This window comes from Microtus pennsylvanicus, chromosome 8 (genome assembly GCF_037038515.1).
Source record: "Microtus pennsylvanicus isolate mMicPen1 chromosome 8, mMicPen1.hap1, whole genome shotgun sequence".
Lineage (NCBI taxonomy): Eukaryota > Metazoa > Chordata > Mammalia > Rodentia > Cricetidae > Microtus > Microtus pennsylvanicus.
In genome coordinates, this window is record NC_134586.1 from 20,330,165 (window position 1) to 20,347,689 (window position 17,525).

The 17,525-nt window shown below is 49.5% G+C and overlaps 1 protein-coding gene across 3 annotated transcripts in view; it reads left to right on the top strand.

Moving 5' to 3' along the window:
• The window catches only part of Tead4 (TEA domain transcription factor 4), a 77,832-nt gene that overhangs the window by 39,794 nt on the left and 20,513 nt on the right, over window positions 1-17,525 (top strand). For 2 of the 3 annotated variants that reach the window (XM_075982667.1, XM_075982668.1), the window contains exons 3-7: window positions 9,993-10,057; window positions 10,335-10,397; window positions 14,089-14,217; window positions 15,329-15,372; window positions 15,815-15,870. In XM_075982667.1, the coding sequence (XP_075838782.1) occupies window positions 9,993-10,057; window positions 10,335-10,397; window positions 14,089-14,217; window positions 15,329-15,372; window positions 15,815-15,870 (357 nt within the window). The remainder of the gene's footprint in view (window positions 1-9,992; window positions 10,058-10,334; window positions 10,398-14,088; window positions 14,218-15,328; window positions 15,373-15,814; window positions 15,871-17,525) is intronic. The other variant, XM_075982669.1, reaches the window with a different exon arrangement.

Genomic DNA, 17,525 nt, shown 5'->3' on the forward strand with positions numbered 1-17,525 from the left:
GGATTTCACCACAAGTCATGGAGCCCATTCAGGGATGATGGTCATAGTAGCTCAGGGTTAAGTCCCATTGCTGTGTTCACCTCGACAAATAGACAAATAAGCTCCTTCCCCAGCCCTCTGGTGTCATCCAGATTAGGGCATAGCTTCTCCTTCCTGGGCCCCGGCCTACAAGAGGGGACGATGATACAGGACTCAGAGAAAGGGCTGACTCTCTGGAGAGACCTCAGTGGATGCTTTAGATTCTTAGCCCATTTTGATTTTTAAAACTTACTGCATTCATTACAATAGAGCAATGTATAGCAGGATAATATGATAGGGTAATTAACAGCAGTACCAACCAGAGTGGGACCTGATAGTCTGGGGAAAGATGGCTGCCTGTGCTGGCCTCCCGCTAAGCAGTTGGGTCTTCTTTTTAAATTTATTTATTTAGGGGCTGGAGAGATGGCTCAGTGGTTAAGAGCATTGCCTGCTCTTCCAAAGGTCCTGAGTTCAATTCCCAGCAACCACATGGTGGCTCACAACCATTTGTAATGAGGTCTGGTGCCCTCTTCTGGCCTGCAGACATACACACAGACAGATTATTGTATACATAATAAATAAATAAATATTAAAAAAAACTTTAAAAAATTTATTTATTTATTAAAAATTTTCACCTCTTCCCCTCTTCCCATTTCCCTCCCATTCCCCCCACTCCCTCTCCCCATTTCCCTCCCACTCCCCCCACTCCCTCTCCCCCTCCCTCTCCAGTCCTAAAAGCAGTCAGGGTTTCCTGCCTGTCTTTACTTCTTTGACACTGTTTTTATGTTTTTACGGCTGGTGCGGAGAGAAGAGACTGCCCTGCCCTGGGAAATGGGATGTAGAAGTGACTGTTCCAGGAAGACAGCAGATCTGGTGGAAGTGTGTCTAGGTCCAGGCCCAGGGTGGCTGGTAGGGTTTGTGGGAAGTAGAGGTCATGAGAAGACCGTGCTAATTCCTCATCAGAGGTCCCCACCCTCAAGGCTGTGGTCAGGCCAAGACATTCCACTCTTCTTGGGCCGTCCTTCCTTCGCATGGCGGGCCATGGATCTGAGGCTGCATGTACTAGCTCTTGGACACATGTTCTCTGACAGATGGGCCCACCATCTGTCTGGTGGGGATGTCCTTCCCAGCCTCTCCCAGGTCCTCTCTGGGGTGGGCCAAGACCACCTGCCACATTGCAATGTCCAGCTGCTCAGGGTCCCCTCCGAAAGCCAGGATGAGCTCCTACGTCACTGGCTTATGAACTCAACTGCGGAGGTTATACAACTGGTGGCAGGGCTGGGACAGGGACGTGTGTCTCTTTCTCTCTCTCCCTCTGAATCATCTGAACTTTCTATCCTGTCCTTGCTCATTTCCTCCACATCCCCTCCCCCCTTTTTTTCTCTTTAGGTGGGAGGTGTTTTTGAGACCTACCACTGTATAGCTCAGGCTAACCTTAAATTCACTCTGTAGTATAGTCAAGCTTTCAACTAAAAATCCTCCTGCCTCAGTGCTGAAATTACAGGTGTAATTACAGGTGTGAACTGGATAATAACCGTTCTGGGTGCAGCGTGTGGCTGCAGTGACTTTTCCCGTGGGACAAGAGGGAAACTGTTTCTCTTGGCTCCAACACCCTCCGAAACTCCACTTCCATGTTAGGGCACTCACCTCTGCCTGCATCTCCTCCGGCGAGGGCCTTGATGGAGTGATGGCCTGAGGTGAACAGCAGGGAGACAGGAGAGGGAATCCAAGGCTGTGGACAGCGTACTGAGCAAACACAGGACAGACACTGTGTGACCAACCCGTAGGCATGGAATTAAAAATGGCCCTTCCCAGGAGAGAAGGGAGAATTTGTGCTTTTGGAGGCTAGGGAATGTGGAGATGATAGTTAGAGGTTCGGAGACCCCACTGGGCAGGAGGAAGTTCTCCACAGCGAGGTGTCTACTTCAAAATTATTGAGAGCTCTTTTTTTTTTTTAATTGTTGAATTGGGTCCTGTTTTATAGCCTTGACTGACCTGGAAATTTATTAGGTAGTCTAGTCTGGTCTTTAAACTCGATCCTCCTGCCTCTCTCTCCTGAATTACATACCTGGCTAATTTTTTTAAGGAACCAGAGGTGGTAACACACTGGTCATACCAGCACTTGGGAGGCTGAGGTAATGTTGGCTTTTTGCACTGAGTGTTTCCCTGGGCTTGGCAGAAGGTCTCAGCCAGTCTTTGGTGGCCTAGCCTGTAAGAGCCATTTCCCAGCATCCCCTTGGGTCTTGCTTGGTGCCACAAGCAAGTGGCTTGGGCAGTAGTCACCCCTACATCTGTTAATGGATGATTTGAGTGACATTTTTTTCAGCTAATTTTTTCATTTAGAAAGTAGGTGGTGTGACCCATAGTTGTAAGGAGAGGTGGGCTTCCTCTGAATGCATGAGCTGACATCACAGGAGTCCCTGCTTGCTTGTGCATCTACCACACCCCTAAACCTAATTCCTTATTATTCAGGCTGACCTTGCTGAAGATGACCCTGAACTTTTTTTTCCAGCCAAGGTTTCTTTGTGTAGCTCTCGCTGTCCTGAACCTTCTCTGTTGACCACTCACCTCTGCCTCCCAAGTGTTGGGATTAAAGGCATCCGCCATCATTGCTGAGCAGACTCCAAACTTCTTTTTTAAAGGAAGTTTGAACTTCAATTTAAAATATATATATCCAATTTATTTTTTAAATTTAAATTACATTTATTTTTTCGTGTGGATGTTTGTGGGTGGATGTGGGCATGCCACAGTGTGCGTGATGAGGCCAGAGGATAACTCCACTCCCTCCAAGTGGGTCCTGGGACTTGAATTCAGGTCTTCAGCCTTCACAGCCAGCCCCTCGACCTGCTGAGCCACTTTTGTGATCTATTTATTTGATTGATTGGTTCGTTGGTTGATGTGTATGTGTAGGTACACACACGCTATAACATGTATGCGGAAGTCAGAGGACAAGTGGTTTTCTCTTTCCACCTTTACAACTCCGGTTGTTAGGCTGTGAGAAAAATGCTCCTACCTACGTAGCCATCTGGAGATCCTGATGACTTTGAACTTCTGATCCTCCTGCCTCTACCTCCACAGTGTTAGAACTGTAGGCATGAACCACCCACCACACCTGGTTTATGTAGTGCTGGGGGGCAGGACTGAACATTGGGCTCCCTGCATGATAGTTGAGTATTCTATTAACTGAGCTATATTGTCTCCCTGTGATGTTTGTTGTTTTGAGAAGGGTCTCACTACGTAGCTCTGGCTGATAGCCTTGAACTCTGCCTCTGTCTCCTGACTGCTGAAATTAAAAATAGATACAACTCCTGGCTCTAAGATTTATTTGAACTTATTTATTTGAATCTGTGTGTGCCTTCATGAGAGTCTGCATTCTGTAGAGCACAGAAGAGGGTCTAGGCTTCCCATGGAACTAGAGTTATGAGATGTTGGTGCTGGGAACTGAACAGGGCTCTTTTGCAAGAATGGTGGATGCTCTTAGGGCATTGCGCCACCTCTTCAGCCCCCACCCCCTTTAACACAGATTGCGGGTGTGAGCCACCACACCCAGATCCTGGACTTTTAAAGTTGGTTTCTGTTATTGTTTTAAATTTTTGATGAGTAGGTTTATTTAGGAAAATTAAGTAGAGAACTCCCAAGATTGAGAGGAGTGCCAAGGGAAAAATACCTTTAGTTGAAGAATAATGTATGTGTGTGTGTGTGTGTGTGTGTGTGTGTGTGTGTGTGAGTGTGTGTGAGTGTGTGTGTGTGAGTGTGTGTGTGTGTGTCTGTAGCACACATGTGGAAGTACGAGAACAATTTCTGAGTGTCATTTCTCTTCTTCCACCATGGGTCTGGGAATCAGACTCAGGTCGTCAGGCATGGCACCTCCTTGGCCCCTAAACTTAATCTTCAAGGCATCTTATTGAAGTGTCAATGACATGTGCTTAGGGCCTACGTGGTGATAAGTTTGGGCAGATGTGGGGACCTGTGAAGATATTGCCACCATCAAAATAGTAAGCATCCATCACTGTCCAAGAGGTTGGCTTTTTTCCCCTCAGTGTTAATGACAAGACCTAGGACCCTGTGCGTGCTAAGCAAGTGCTCTACCGCTAAGGCGCACACGCCACTAGCCAAGCATTTTCAAACCTAATTTTGTGTTTGGAGTTTTCACCTCATTTTTCTTTCCAAAGAGAGTCTCCTGTGTTTTAAATGCCTTTGGCTCCATAGAGTTCCCATTGCTTATGTATAACAAAAGCTCCATTGAGAGTAAGATAAAGTGTGCCTTGGGAATGAAGAATAACCTAAACGCACTGCTTGACTTCATTTAGCTCCCCTGTTTGTCTCGGGCGAAACCCGTGTTCCGGATAGTTGATCTCCTTACCATTCAATTCTCTCCTTTTTTGTTGTTTTTGTTTTTTCAAGGCAGGGTTTCTCTGTGTAGTCCTGGCTGTCCTGGCAATCAACTTTGCAGACCAGGCTGGCCTTGAAGTAGGAGATCTGCCTGCATCTCCCTCCCAAGTGCTGGGATTAAAGGCCAATACTGACCAACTACCATTTAGTTCTTTTTTTTTTTTAAAGAGATATTTATTGAGAGCTTACAATATGCAGGCAGTTTTTTAAATGTATGTGTGGTGTGCATGTATGTTTGTCTCCCTGCGTGTTAATATTGACAGTCTTCATTGATCACTCTGTCTTGTTTACTCTCACATTGACCCCAGAGTTTGCTGACATGAACTAGTTGAGACATCCGGGTTGCTTCAGGGTCTGGGTTGCTTCGGGGGACCCTGTGTCCACCTTCCAAGCTACCAAGCTCGCCTGGAAATGACCTGGGTTCATCTGAACTCCAATCCACTCACTTATACAACTGTTTTATCCACGGAGTCATCTCCCCAACCTTCCAGGGAGTTCCCTAGGTGTCTGATATAGACAAATAGCTAGCACCCGAGTGGATTCTCAGGGTGCCCAGAATATCAGTAGATCACGTGGCACATGGAGGAAAATGAGGACGGCAGGAAGCGCAGGCTGAGGTGTGCTGATGGGCGGGGCACCCTTGCCCTCTTATCATGGTCAGGGAAGATGTCACAAGACCATGTCATCCATCTCCACCCAGGCTATGAGACCATTCTAGACACTGTCAGGAACGTGAAGAAGGTGAAAGTCTCTGTGGAAGGATGGCAAGCACAAAGCCTCATGGGCAAGCGGGCCCAGCGTGTCCTAGGAAGCAGCTCAGAGTGGCAGATGGGTGACATCAGAGAGGTGGCTGAGCTGGTATGAGGGTGGATAGATCCTTCAGGTGCATCCTGGCCTTTGGAGGGACTTGAACTGTGTGTGTATGTGTGTGTCTGTCTGTGTGCCTGTGTAGAGTGTGTGTCTTTGTGTGTGTATATGTGTGTCTGTGCGTGTGCATCTGTGTATGTGTGTATGCGTGTGCATCTGTGTGTGTCTGTGTGCCTGTGTGTGTGTGTCTGTGTAGAGTGTGTGTGTCTCTCTGTTTGTATATGTATGTCTGTGCGTGTGCATCTGTGTGTATGTGTGTATGTGTATATGTGTACCTGTATGTGTGCATGTGTGTGTGTATATGTGTGTCTGTGTAGAGTGTGTCTGTATGTGTGTGTGCGCGCCTGTATCTGTGTCTGTGTAGAGTGTGTGGTGTGTATGTGTGTCTGTGTGTGTTCTATATGTGTGTCTGTGTAGAGTGTGTGTTTGTCTCTGTGTGTGTATGTGTGTCTGTGTGTGTGTGTATGTGTGTCTGTGTGCCTGTATGTGTGTATGTGTGTGTGCATCTGTGTGTGTCTGTATATGTGTGTGTGTCTGTATATGTGTATGTGTGTGTGCATCTGTGTGTGTCTGTGTAGAGTGTGTGTGTCAGTGTGCCTGTATGTGTGCATCTGTGTGTGTCTGTATGTGTGTGTGTGTCTGTCTTTTGTAGGTTCCTTATTGTACACTGGGTAAGAGCTCTGCCACTGTCCCCAGCTTTCCTCACCGCTTGTTTTTTCCTCCTCAAGAAACTCTGTCTGATGTGGCTTAAGCTGGTGTTCCTGGCAGAAGCAATCCTCCTGCTTCTCAGCCTCCCAAGTAGCTGAGACTCCAACCCTGCCACAACACCTGGCAGAACTGGGACTCTTCCTCTGAGGAGGCTGGGAAGCCAGGGCAGCACTTTTTGGATTTTAGTAGACATGTCAGCTGCTGAGCTGAGAATAGCCTGAAACAGGAAGCCAGGTGGAGGGGATTAATAATCCAGGCCAGCGCACGTGATGGTTTGGACCCCAGGACTGAGGAGGGGGAAAGAGGCCTAGTCCTATCACAGTAGAACAGCGATGGACTCGGTCATTCCTGCATTGATTTCATTCATCTGGTGCCAAACATGTTTGTTGTATGAACCATGGTCTCATTGTGTAGCCCAGGCTGACCTGTAATTCCTGATCCTCCTGCTTCAGCTTCTTAAGTGCTGGGTTGCAGGCCTGTGCCCCCCATTCCCATCTTTGTAGGTGCAGGCTGGAGTGGGAACAGCTGAAGCTTGAGTGTATTCTTTCCCTCTGGGGTGCTGAGATTAACGGGCACAGATAACTGATGAGCAGCCAAGGCATGAGAGAGAGGATCAGTCCAGGAACTATTTCCCAGATGCTCCCCAAGGTTCCTAACATCTCCTGCTGTGCTGGCTAGCTCTCTGTCAACTTGACCCATGCTAGTCACCAGTGAGGAAAGATTCTCAATGGAGAAAATGTCTCTTTAAGATGAACTACAGGCAAGCCTGGAGACATTTTCTTCATTAGTGATTGACGTGAGGCCCAGCCCATTGTGGGCGGTGCCAGCCCATTGTAGGCGGTGCCACCCCTAGTCTGGTGGTCCTGGGTTCTATAAGAAAGCAGGCTAAGAGAAACCCTGTCTTGAAAAACAAACAAACAAACAAAAAAAACCCAACCAAACAAATAAAAAACCAAGAAAGCAGGCTAAGCAAATTATGAGGAACAAGCCAGTAAGCAGCACTACTCCATGGCTTCGACATCAGCTCCTACCTCCAGCTTCCTGGTTTTGAGTTCCTGTCCTGACTTCCTTTGATGATAAGTTGTGATGTGGAAGTATAAGTCAAATAAACCCTTTCCTCTCCGTGTGGCTTTGGTCCTGGTGTTCCAATGCAGCATAGTTACCCTGCCTAAGACACCTACCTTCCCTGTCACTCTGCTGTCCCACCACCAACTCGGAGGCTCACCACCATGTCTCCAGGCTTGGATTGGCCTGTGGCTTTCAGGAACCTCTTCTCTGTCACCCCAGCTTATCCCTGGCCTTCGTCTCTGAACTCTGGTCACTTCTTTAGGCTGAGAATGTGTTCTCCCTCCCGAGGAAGAGACCGAGCTATGGTAGACTTGTCCTTCTGCCCCTTATTCTGTCTTAAACAAACAAACAAATAAAAGGCTGGGTTTTCTCTGTAGCCCAGGTTGGACTCAAACTTGAGGCAATCTTCCCACACTGGGCTCTTAAGTGCTGGGATGATAGATATGGCCCCCATGCCTGGTCAGAGTCCTTTTTCAGCTGGTATTAAGCTCAGCATCCTAAGGCAGTAGAAATTTGTGTGGTCAAATATAGAAGAAAGACTTTTTTTTTTTTTTTTTTTTTTTTTTTAGTTTTTCGAGAGAGGGTTTCTCTGTAGCTTTGGAGCCTGTCCTGGCACTAGCTCTTGTAGACCAGGCTGGCCTAGAACTCACAGAGATCTGCCTGCCTCTGCCTCCCGAGTGCTGGGATTAAAGGCGGGCGCCTCCACTGCCCGGCTAGAAGAAAGACTTTAAACTAGACTGAGCTAGACTAGAAGGCAACTGGGCGGAGGTCCATGGAGGGAAGTGACTTGCTGTGGTCTCACAGCCCCTTTGTGGAGCTGCAAGTTCAAACCTGGCTCCCTATAAACCACAGGTTTGTGGTTCTTTTTCTGTAACCAACCATGGGTGGCTTAGGCCTCTTGTTTCATAGCTGCAGCACACAATCACCTTGAGTTAGACACAGAGTAGAACTGGCCGTTCATTGGAATGCCAAAAGCACCTATGGAATCTGTTTCTCTCAAGGCTTTGAGAAGAGACATCTTTCAGGACTCAGATTTATAGGTGTAGACTAGCTCACAGAGTGCCCGGGAGCCTGATTCTCTACTCCTTCCTTCCTTTCTTGGACACAGACAAGTCAGAGTTCTCAGGCCAGCACATCTTCCTGGCAGTTGAGGACTCTTAATTTGGACTTGGCCATGGGAAAAGGTCAGCTTGGGGGCCAGTCTGGCTTTGGCCAAGTTCTCTAGTTACAGCCCAGGTGGCAGGCAGCCTGTTCGCCTCACCTGCCCCTGCAGCAGCAGCTTCCTCACATGGCCACTCCAGCCTCAGCTGACAGGGCAGGCCTCCGCTATGCCCTCTGGCTTAGATGTAGAGCAAAAAGGTAATAGGTTTCTTTACTTCAGTTTTTCCTTTCCCTCATCCGATGCTCTCCCTCCCTCCCTCCCTCCCTCCCTCCCTCCCTCCCTCCCTCCCTCCCTCCCTCCCTTTCTCCCTTTGTCCTTTTTTGAGACAGGGCTCCTCTGTTCAGCCCTGGCTGTCCTGGAACTAGCTCTATAGACCAAGCTGTCCTTGAACTCACAGAGGTCCACCTGCCTCAGCCTCCCAAGTGCTGGGATTAAAGGTGTGCACCACCACCACCCAGCCATCTGATGTTCTCTGTTCTTTCCTTTTATCCTACCCAGTGGCCACGGTTCCACTGAGGTTCCCATGCTCCCCAGGCCTGAACTCAACCCTCATCCTCAAACACAACTGTTTCCAGCATACACTGCTCCGTTATGTGAACATATGTCCCCTAACCTAGGTGCTGAGTTCTGATAAGAGGACGGAGGCAGGAGAATCAAGGATGGGCAGTTCCTATCCAGCCAGGGCTAGATAGCAATACCTTTCCCCAAAAAAAGCAAACAAATACACACATAAAGGAAAATAACAACTATAAAACGAGGCTGAGGATGTAGCTTAGGTGGCAGAGGGCTTCCCCAGCATACACAATGCTCTAGGCTTGGTTTCCAAGTCGCCTGGGTTTGTTTTTGTTTTTGTGAGGCCAGATTGGAACAAAGTCCTTGTACCTGCTACGCAAACCTCAGCACTAGACTACTTCTCCTGGGAGCTCTTCCTGTATGAAGAGGCAGGACTCCTCCCTGGCAACTCTGAGAGTCTCAGTACAACACCTCCCATGGCCCTGGTTGCCCACTGGTGCGGGAGAATTGTCTGTATTCTGTCGCTCATGTTTCAAATAAATGCTGATTGGCCAGGCAGGAAGTATAGGTTTGAAAACCAGACAGGAAATAGAAATGATGTAATGAGAACAGGAGATTCTGGGAAGGAGGAAGTTGATTCCTCCCACTCCTGCCCAGACCACCGAAGCAGCAGGATGTGATCTGCCCCCACTGAAAAGAGGTACTGAGCCACATGGCTAACATAGATCAGAAAAAAATGGGTTAATCAAGATGTGAGTTAGCCAGTGAGAGGCTAGAGCTAATGGGCCAATCAGCTTATAATTTATGGAGACCTATGTGTGATTTTCTTTGGGGCTAAACAGTTGTGGGGTACTTGGCAGGATAAAATCCCCAACAACAAGCAGGCCCCATTCATGTTACAGCCCACCAACCATCTTTAAGGTCCTCCTTATTCCCAGAGGCAGCATAAACTATAATAGTCTCCTGGGCCAGGTACTCCTCATACAGAAAGCCCGGGAGGGGCCACAGTATTTAAGCAGCTACTGTGGGATGAGGAGGTTGGGCAGAGTGGCAGTGGCCCATGTGTCCTGATTCTATTCTTGTCAAATCACCCATTTGTTCAGTAATACTGATGTCTCCTCTCATTCCTGGGATGTCCCTGTGCTCAAAGAGGGCGGGAGAGATTGAACTGCAGAGCCTTCTTTCCAAGTCCCACCCAAGGTGGGCAGAGCGAGGAGCCCACTCTCAAATGCTCCTAACTGAGAGGTTGTGGGTGTCTCTGCAGGTCGGAATGAGCTGATTGCACGCTACATCAAGCTCCGCACGGGGAAGACCCGCACCAGGAAGCAGGTGAGGCCGGAAAGATCTCCCCACCCACCACACCTGCGTCCATGGGGTAGAAGTGGAACCCACTCATCTGGGATCCTGGGCCCATCCCTTTTCTAGAGCGTCAAACTCCCTCTCCAGGGTACTAGGGGGAGAAGCACATTGTGCCACCCCTGGGCAGCACTGCCGGGCTCACAGAACTGGGCCAGGCAGGAATGAGCTCCCCACAAGGACTGAGGGAGGGTTGGGGAAGCATAAGCAGTCTGGAGGTAAGGACAGGAATTCTCTCTCTCTGCAATAGGTCTCCAGCCACATCCAGGTGCTTGCCCGCAGAAAAGCCCGGGAGATCCAGGCCAAACTCAAGGTAAGGAAAACAGTGTCAGCAGAGACGGAACCCTGGGACTTGGGGGCAGTGGGGCTTTCCAGAAGCTGGGACTCTTTTTCCAGTTGGGAAAGTCAACCCTGTGGGCTCAGGGGTTTCCGCTGTGCTGAGCCTATGTGCTTTTTGCCATTAAGGACAGTCAGGCCTAGCCTGTGGCCTCTCTGTAGATCTGTGTATACAGGTGGTGGCCTCCTGCTGGGCCTGACCTGGGAGTTAGTGTAGAAGGGCTACACTTAGCATCTCTGCTCCCTCTGTGTTCTCTGAGATGACACTTCCACCCCCTCCCCAGACCCCTTTCAGTGTAAGGTCAGTTGCATGTGGGTCCTCTTAGGAAGACAGTCCTCCGGACTCTGGGCCCAGGCCTTCTGGGGAGTACTAGGAAGGAGTGAATTCTCCATCATCTGGCCACTTGGGAGGAAGGCCTAATGCTTGAATGCTTGGATTAGACCAGTAAATACATCATTGTTGAAGCAATGAGACTCTTCGTTTTAATTTTCTCAAACAAAATCTCAGTTCAATATGCCTTCCAGTGGGTCATTCTGGTTGTAGCCAGTTTGGCAAAGAGTAGGCCATAACTCCCCCAGTTCGCACCCCAACTCCTGAGCGGTCTCTCATACCTAAGGAAGAACTCTGTACTGCCTCAGAGCCCAGTTTAAAGCTGCTGGGCTGGATCACCTCACACTGTCCTGTCCATCACCTCTTCTTTTGGAGGTGGGTGGTAGTGGTGGTTTTAAGACAGGGTTTCTCTGTGTAGCCCTGGCTGTCCTAGAACTCACTCTGTAGCTCAGGCTAGCCTCAGACTCAGACACCCACCTGCCTCTGCCTCTTGAGTGCTAGGATTAAAGGTGTGTACCACCACCATCGGACCTGTCTGTTACCTTTTACATGGCGTGGTCCAGAGGTAGACCCACAGACCTCTGCCTCCTAAGAAGCCACACCCACTGTGCTTCCTGCCCTCAGCACCCCATCCTTTGTTCCCAGGACAGCTGGCCTGCCTGCAGCTGTGGTTCCCCCCTGGAACACTCCCAACCCTAAAGACCCACTGACTTTTCATGTCCCCTCTCTGGTCTGCCTCTGACTCACTGAGATCCCAGAGGTGACAGCAAGGACTGAATAGCCATGTTATGTTTAGAGTGTCTAGGGAACTGTTCTATTCCTTGGGATGTCTCTACCGTCCATATTTGCTTCATGGAATCACATGTCTGTTTGTAACTTGAGACTTGAGGACAAGTGGGCCTCCAGTCAGGCATCAAGAGAAGCCACGAACTTCTTAAAGTTCTTAAAGTCATGTATTTCCGTCTCCTCAGAAGCTGGTCTGAGGACTCTGGCCTGCTTTTGAGGCTCCTGGGACCACAGTGGTTAAGCTCTGGGATGGACAGTAGGGTGGGCAGAAATCCTTGGGCTTGTTGTACCCCATCTCTGTTTCATGGTCATGTCCTGCACCCTTCGTGAGCCCCGTTCTGTATTCTCATCTACAAAATGACAGGGTGTTGTGGTAAAATGATAGATAGGTAAGGTCTCCTTCAACTGGAAAATACCCGACTCCTGCCCCTGCTGTCTGGCCATTTGATGTCATCCTTACGATGTCCTTTCCCCTTCCTCCCTGCTCACATATTGAGGATGTGGTTTCCTGAGCCCTGTCATTTGTTTAGATTAAGGATACAGGAAGGGACACATGTTGTTGGCATGGAACGGATGGAGCTCTCTGGATGCGGTTGTTAATCTCAGCAGCCATGAGGATGTGGTCTGCCTGGGAGGGCTGGCCTGGAATGTCTTTTCCTCCTGAAAGTACATGACTTCAGAGTCGGCCCTCGTTTAACTGCGGAAGGACAGGGGGTGAGGGTGCCAGTGACAAGTTTCACCCATTCCCTGCTGATGGGGACCATAATATGGCTTCCATGTCCTGCATTGTTGAGTATTGACTGTTGGCACATCCTAACACTTTCACACTGCCCGTTTGGCTGGCATGACCCTCTCTGTACCAGCCTGCTGTGTCTTAGTCATTTTTACTGTGATGATGGAAAAATTCCTCAGACTGATAGTTATTTATAAAAAAACTAGTCGTGATTGTATGTGCCTGTAGTCTCATCTGGAGGCTGAGGCAGGAAGATCACTCATCCCATGTGTCTGAGAACAGCCTATATGGCAGCCTCTGTCTTTAAAAAGAGGGGAGCTGGGCACGATGGCGCCTGTGTACAATCTCAGTTACTTGGGAGGATCCAAGATCAAGGCCAGCCTGAGCATTCCAGTGAGACCCTATCTCAAAATTTTAAACAAAAAGAGGCTGATGCTATAGTTCAGGGGAAGGGTTCTGTAGTGTGTGTAAGGTCCCGAGTTCAAGCCTCAGTACCCTGAAGACAAGAGCTAGGGGCTGTGAAGAGAGCTACTGCTGTGGTAGAGTGGGTGCCTAGCATGTGCAAAGGTCCTAGGCCCAGACTCTGTACAGAAAGAAAAATAAAAGAGAGAAGTTTAACGAATAGATGCTGATGGACCAGCGGCTAATTGCTGAAGTTTAACGAATAGATGACTGGAGAGATGGACCAGCGGCTAATTGCTGTGATTACCATAGTAAGTAGCTCATAACCATCTGTAACTCTTCTTGCTTCTGTAGGCACCAGGCATGTGCATTCTACAATACATACATCATACATTGCAGGCAAAACACTTACACACATAAAACAAATAATGAATTAATAGAAAAAAATAATAAATGCTTCTACAGCCCACAGTCTGAGAACATGGCTGTAGCATCTATCCAGTATCTGTGAGGGCCTTCTTGGGGAATTAAAACATGGGGAAGGGTACCACCACGCAGAGAAGAAGCTAGCACAAGTCAGTCTTCCTTTTCTTGTAGACCACGAACACCATCATGGGGGCTCATGCTTGTGACTTACTTACCTTCCACAGGTCTCATCTCCAAATAGCCATCAACCTGTGAGCTTAGGGGAACACTTCTGAGCCACAGCATGGACCACTGCCTTAAGGCTAAATTCTCTGAGCCCCAGTTCTTCACTTTCTAAGAGGGATCCTCCTGAGCCTCTGCCCTCCTAGGGGTCAAAGTGCACTAGCATTTCTCAGGATCCCCTGTGCGATGTCTCAGACCACACCTATTTCCAGACTGCTCCTGAGTGGCTTCTGGTTAGACACCTCTCAAGCCTCAGGACCACACTGCATCCTGCCTCAGAGTTGCTGTGTAGACTTAGGGAGGAGATTGCCCTGTAGACTTTTAAGCTACTGAGGTAGCTGCCAGTCTTAATTTTTGTCTTACCCAAGGCTGACTTGGTTCTACCACATTCTTGTTTACTGTGAAATACTGACTCACTAGTCTCCATTTTATAACAATTGTAACTGGGCTGTGGGTTCAATGGTAGAGCACATGCTTGAAGCTTGGGGTTCCATCCCCAGCCCTAAAAAGAGGCAGGAGAGAGAGGGAGGGAGGGAGAGAGGGCAGCCAGACAGTCAGTCTGGTGTAGTTTCTAGTCAGTTTTAGGCTTCCACAACAGATGAGGAAACTTAAGAGAGAAGCTGAGCCCCCTGCTCAGTCACCAGCACGTTAGTATATCACAAACTCAAATCTGGTCCCCAGCTCTGGCCACCTGCACTGGACAGCTTTTCTGACCCCAAGGCCTGGCTGGCGGCCCTGCTAAGGTCCTCCCTTCCCATGTCTTCCCAGGACCAGGCAGCTAAGAACAAGGCCCTGCAGAGCATGGCTGCCATGTCGTCCGCCCAGATCGTCTCTGCTACAGCCTTCCACAATAAAATGGCTCTTGCCCGGGGCCCTGGCTACCCAGCAATCTCAGGGGTAAGTGGGGCAACCCAGAGCAAGAGGCCATCAGAGCTCTCCTCTCACTGTCTCTTCTTCAGAGCTGGGCACAGTGGCCAGTCTCAGTCCCTCTCTTCTGAGCCCTCCCAGAGCTCATTCTAAACCAGGGCTGTTGCTGGAACCGCTGTTTGAGGTCCATAACAATAGAGCAGACTTTAAAGAGATGCAAGAGGCTGCTCTCATTAGCTGGCCAGGTGGCCAGAAGTCCAGTGACTGGAGCCGAATCCTGAGGCTTTGACTTGACTATTCGGTCCTCAAATAGCCACCATTCACCCTTGACCCTGCTCAGCATCCCAGCAAAGCCCACCTTCTGTGTAGAGAGCTGCTGTCTAGGGACAAACCCGTGCTCAGATTTTGTTAGCCTGACAACCAGTCTCTACCCTGTCTGCGTCGCCACACTTGTAGAATGTTCCAGAAACGGTCCTCCTTCCGAAGCTTGTCATATAACCTCTTTAAGATGCCCGACTTGCACCGTCCTCGCTGGTGGGGAAGGGACATGTCTTGAATTCCACAGCCCTTTCCGCCATCCTATTTCATAGGGAGTCAGAGGGCACTAGTTGGGATGTTAGTTAGGTTGGACGTAAAATGATTGTGTAGACACTTGGATTGTATCATTTTTGGTATTCAAGGTGGGAGCCATGTACCTTATGCAAGCTAAGCACACGCTCTACCACTGAGCCCCTGGGTAGATTTCTTGACTTTAGGACCTCAGAACCGTACATGTTGAAGAATCCTTTGAGTCTCGATGGGAGGGAGAAAGTACTAGGTCAGCAAGCTTGGCTTTCCCCAGGGAGCACAGGGGAACACAAAGCCTGGCTTTCTCTGGGGATCACAGGGGAACACTCCTTGGTGTGACTGGGGCCATTTACCATCAAAACTTGGCTTTCCCCGGGGAGCACAGGGAAACACACCTTGTTATAGCTGCTGCCTGTAGCGTCAGCCAGTTAAACAGAGGCCTTGGCTTCCTTCCTTCCTCCTTTTACACCCGGAGGCCTGCACGGTCTCTCTCCCTTACAGACTCTTCTCACAATCCTCATGGGCTTCTGTGCACAGCACAGCCAAGCTGAGTCTATACCTTTTACCTCCACAGTTTTGGCAAGGAGCTTTGCCAGGCCAACCTGGAACATCCCACGAGTGAGTATGGTTTGACTTGCTACCCCTCAATCCCTGAACTGAATTCGAACCTAGAATTTTAGGAAATGGAGCCTGGCTTTGGGAGGTGGAACAGGGGGAGGCCGGCTACACCGCGAGATCCGCCTTGACTTTAGGAATAAGGCTTTGCTCCCAGACGTCACTTGCTTAGTCTGCAATGTCCATACTCTGCAATGCCTTTTATTGAAGTGTTCATCTGAACAGGGTAAAGGAAGGGCTCTAAAGCTGATACCCAAAGAGACATCTGCTTGGCCTGGGAGGAGATGTGAGGTGGATTGCCCCAACAGACATGTTGCTTCCATAACTCAAAACCAAAACCTGAGGGAATTGGCTGGAAGCCAATGCCTGCTGGGGCCACCAGTGGCCAAGCCTACCCTGCAGCTCTTCCCAGTGGCTGATGCCTTCTCTCTCCTTTCTCCCGCAGTGTGAAACCTTTCTCTCAAAACGCTTATACTGTCCAGCCTCCGCTGCCTCTGCCAGGTAGGTAGCTGGTAAATGATCTCCTTATGTGTCCCGCTCAGTGGCTCTGAGCACCCGGGTCCTGTGAGATATCGTGATATCACGTTTCTCTATTTCTTTCCTCTAGTCAGCATGCTGCAGCCATGCTTCACAGGTGCCATGGCATTCTGGGACAATGCCAGGTGCCTTCTTGCCAGTTGTGCCCAGGGCTGGCTGGGACACAAAACTGGAAGGGAGTGCCTATGTCCCCAGGCCACTCTTGTAGGATGTATATGCTGGCTCTTCAGGCTTCCCCCTTGGAGAGCTGCCTACTGCCTCTTAGCTGGGAGCCGAGGGACACTGCAAGCCTGATCCCTCCCTAGCACAGGAGACCCTGATGGCTGGAAAGTGCTGTTGGGCAGTGTGACAGAAGCAGCTTGCTGGTCTGGGCCCTTCCTCAGGCCTCAGTGGACCAGTTTTGACAGTCTCTCAAGAGGCTCCCTCAGCCCCTTCCACACTGCAGCCCAGGTCAAACTTTCAACCTTGCGTGGAGAGTGACCAGCTGTGACGTTCTGGTTGTGGGGTCTCGGGCTCTCCTGCCACACCTGGTGTCTGCTCACTGCTTTCTTCACCCCATTGGGAGCATCACTGAGTTGGGTCCAGTCCTCATGTCCTGTCTTCTTTTCTCTTCTCATCCCTCTGTCCATGCTGATTCAGTCTGTACTCAGATTCTCCTAGTTGTTGCCTGGAATACCGCAGTTGCTTCTTACCTGGCTCCCTGAGATTCTCAAAGCATCTCTCTCACCATGTTATTTCCAGGCTTAAAATGCTCTCTGGCCCCGTGGTGTCCTCATGATGCGATCTGAGCCCTGCAGCAGATCTGCAGGGCTCCTGAGACTCAGCTACTGTGTTCACTGGTCCTGTCCACTGTGCTCCCTACTCTGCCTCTGGACAGTGGCTAGATTGCTCCTCTTGGGCCATGGTTCCTCCTATCTGGCCTTCCCAGGTTAGGTGCCCTCTGTTTGTCCACCCAGGGCTCAGCAGACCTCTGTCCAGCAGGGATGTTCTTCACTGCTATATCTGTGTCCCTGCAGCTGGTATCTGCATATCCTTGTGAGTTTCCTTCTCTGTGTACACAGCAGTTCCTGGGTACCTCGGGGCTGCAGTAAGGAAGGGAAGAAAGATTTGGCAGATGCACTTAAGCATGAGCTGGTGTGTTCAGCGCGGCTGGCCGCTCTTCTGGACCGTTCTTTCTTTTCTTGTTGCCTGAGTTCACTGCTTCTGCTCGGGGTACTAGTGGCCACCAGGTTTCCAGAAAACCTGATTCATGAAGACCTTGCCTCTAATGTGGCCCCCTCTGTCCTACCCTTCTTCCACAATGAAGAAGGAATAAAAAGCTGTCAAACTCAGTGGTAAAGAGCCTGCTTAGAGTACTGTCATCATCAAAACCACAGTTCTCATCTTAAATGGAATAAGAGTTAGTTTATTCTGAGCCAGGCAGTGGTGGTGCATGCCTTTAATCACAGCACTCGGGAGGCAGAGGCAGGTGGATCTCTGTGAGTCCAAGACCAGCCTGATCTACAAGAGCTAGTTCCAGGACAGGCTCCAAAGCTGCAGAGAAACCCTGTCTCGAAAAACCATAAATAAATATGTGAGAGAGAGAGAGAGAGAGAAGAGAGAGAGAGATTTTGTGTGTG